Source organism: Canis lupus, unplaced genomic scaffold (assembly GCF_011100685.1).
Source record: "Canis lupus familiaris isolate Mischka breed German Shepherd unplaced genomic scaffold, alternate assembly UU_Cfam_GSD_1.0 chrUn_S262H422, whole genome shotgun sequence".
In the NCBI taxonomy this organism is placed as follows: domain Eukaryota; kingdom Metazoa; phylum Chordata; class Mammalia; order Carnivora; family Canidae; genus Canis; species Canis lupus.
The window spans coordinates 39,465-42,081 of NW_023331192.1; the positions used below are offsets into that span (position 1 = coordinate 39,465).

Sequence of the window (2,617 nt, forward strand, 5' to 3'; positions counted from 1 at the left end):
TTTTTTTTTTTAAAGATTTTTTTATTTATTTATTCATGATAGTCACAGAGAGAGAGAGAGAGGCAGAGACACAGGCAGAGGGAGAAGCGGGCTCCATGCACCGGGAGCCCGACGTGGGATTCGATCCCGAGTCTCCAGGATCGCGCCCTGGGCCAAAGGCAGGCGCCAAACCGCTGCGCCACCCAGGAATCCCGATAATCTGTTTTCTTATACGACAACTTGTTCTTTTCCATTTTGGGGAGCATTATTCTTCATCCTTGATCATATCAGAATCATAAGCCTCTATAATATAACCTTAAATGAACTTTATTTCGCTCTTGGCACAGGGCAGGCATATACAGTATCACTACCAGCTGAAGAAGGAGGATTGGGAAGAATGAATTGCTCAGTACTAAGAAAAAAAAGAATTTTTACAATTTGCAACAATGTGTGTGGAGCTAGAGTGTATTATGTTAAGCAAAATAAGCAACAAATCAAGTCAATCAGAGAAAGACAAATACAATATGATCTCATTCATTTGGAATTTAGGAAACAAAATAGATGAACACAGAGTAAGGGAAAAATGAAAAAATAAAGAAAGGGAAGCAAACTTTAAGAGACTTTTAACTACAGAGAACAAAATGAGGTTTGTTGGAAGGAGGTGGGTGGAAGAGGAGCTAGATAGGTAATGGGTATTATGGAGGGCACATGTGATAAGCACTGAGTGTTATACATGTAAGGTACAAATCATTAGATTTCAGACCTGAACCCAATTTTACCATATATATCAAGTAGCTAAAATTTAAATAAAAAATTGAAACAAAAAAGAAATATGAGAGCTACACACAACACACACAGATATATATAGCACAGTGAAGGGATGGTATTTGTTTAAACTTATATGGGTAGTTAATGGCAGAAATGGAGTAAGACCCATATCTTTTAAGAAGGTGGAAAACAGCTGGAAGCCTATTTACTCAGTGAGTAATGTGGCATAGACATTAAGAGCATAAAAATTGCATCTGATACAGGCATCTGATATCTTAGGTTGCTACCTAATACTTTAATGATTTGGTGCAATTAGTGAACAACCTATTTTTCTGTTTCCTCATATGTAAAATGAATATCAGAATACTAACCATTGCGTTGTTATGATTTCAATGCTTGCAAAATGTTTACGATAATTTCAAACATAATATGTTTTTATTCAATATAATTTGAAATATAATGATACCCTTGCTCTGAAAGGCTTTATAAGAGTGTAACAAATTCTCTAAATCTTTTTTTATAAATAGTCCAAAACTTAAAAAACACTATTGAAGATGTAACATGTTCTTTATCATTTCAGATGAATTAAGTTTCTGTTGTGTCTCTGGAATGACCTCAACCTCATGGAAAATCAGAACAATGTCACAGAATTTGTTTTCATGGGTCTGTGGGGAAATAAACAAATGGAGCTACTGTTCTTTTTCCTGTTCCTGCTCTGCTTTTTGGCCATCTTAATGGGAAACTTCATCATCTTACTCACGATCATCTGCAGCCATCTAATTGAACAACCAATGTACTACTTTCTCTGCCACCTTTCTCTCATGGACCTCTGCTACACTTCCACTGTAGTCCCCAGACTAATCAGGGACTTAGGTGCAGCCAGAAAAAACATTTCCTATAACAACTGTATGACCCAGCTCTTCACTGCCCACTTGCTGGCAGGGGTGGAGATATTCATCTTGGTGTCCATGGCTTTAGACCGTTATGTGGCCATTGTCAAGCCCTTGCATTACATGGTCATCATGAGCCGGCGGAGGTGTAACCTGTTGATCTTCATGGCCTGGGGTGTGGGGTTTTGGCACTCTGTTGCTCTATTGCTCTTGGTACTCAATTTACCTTTCTGTGGTCCTAATCAGATAAATCATTACATATGTGATGTGAAGCCTCTTTTGAAACTGGTGTGCAGAGATATTCGTGTTGTTAATATCTTAGTGATTTCAAACTCAGGAATGGTGGTGGTTGCTGTGTTTCTTGTCCTGGTGGCTTCTTACATTCTCATATTATACAATCTGAGGACCCACTCCTCTGTAGGGAGACGCAAAGCTCTCTCCACGTGCAGCTCTCATGTAATGGTGGTCATTTTATTCTTTGTGCCTTGTATCTATATTTATGTTCTACCTGCAGGGAGTGAAAACAGGATAAGGAGATCTCTGTGTTTTACACTGTGATTGCTCCCTTGTTGAATCCTCTCATCTATACCCTGAGAAACATGGAGATGAGAAATGCCATGTGGAAGGTGTGGTCTAAAATGGCACATACGAAATTCAGGTAAAGGTGATATTCATTCCACTTCTGACCATGTGTTCCCAGAGCATTTATTATTTGAGATGTTATGGAATACATAGCTTTCTTTGGGGAGTTGGACTACAATGAGCTCTAACATTATAAGAGACAAAGAGAGCAAGTCACTGTAGTTCAGATTGCAATATGTACACTAAAGTTGCCAACTGGTTCCACATGTGGTTGAAATGGGTTGAGGAATGCTAGCAATGTCTTTCTAAAACACATGCCTAATCATAGCACTGTCCTCTCCAATAATGTACACAGAAACAATATTTCCTTGGAATAAAATCCAAAGTTCTCACTTGTT

The 2,617-nt window shown here is 38.4% G+C and overlaps 1 protein-coding gene across 1 annotated transcript; it reads left to right on the forward strand.

Moving 5' to 3' along the window:
- Positions 1–1,370: 1,370 nt before the first annotated feature.
- Positions 1,371–2,299, forward strand: LOC119879091 (olfactory receptor 4P4-like). The gene is given in 2 exon segments (XM_038589548.1): positions 1,371–2,160; positions 2,163–2,299. Coding segments are annotated over 2 exon segments (927 nt in total).
- Positions 2,300–2,617: the final 318 nt, after the last annotated feature.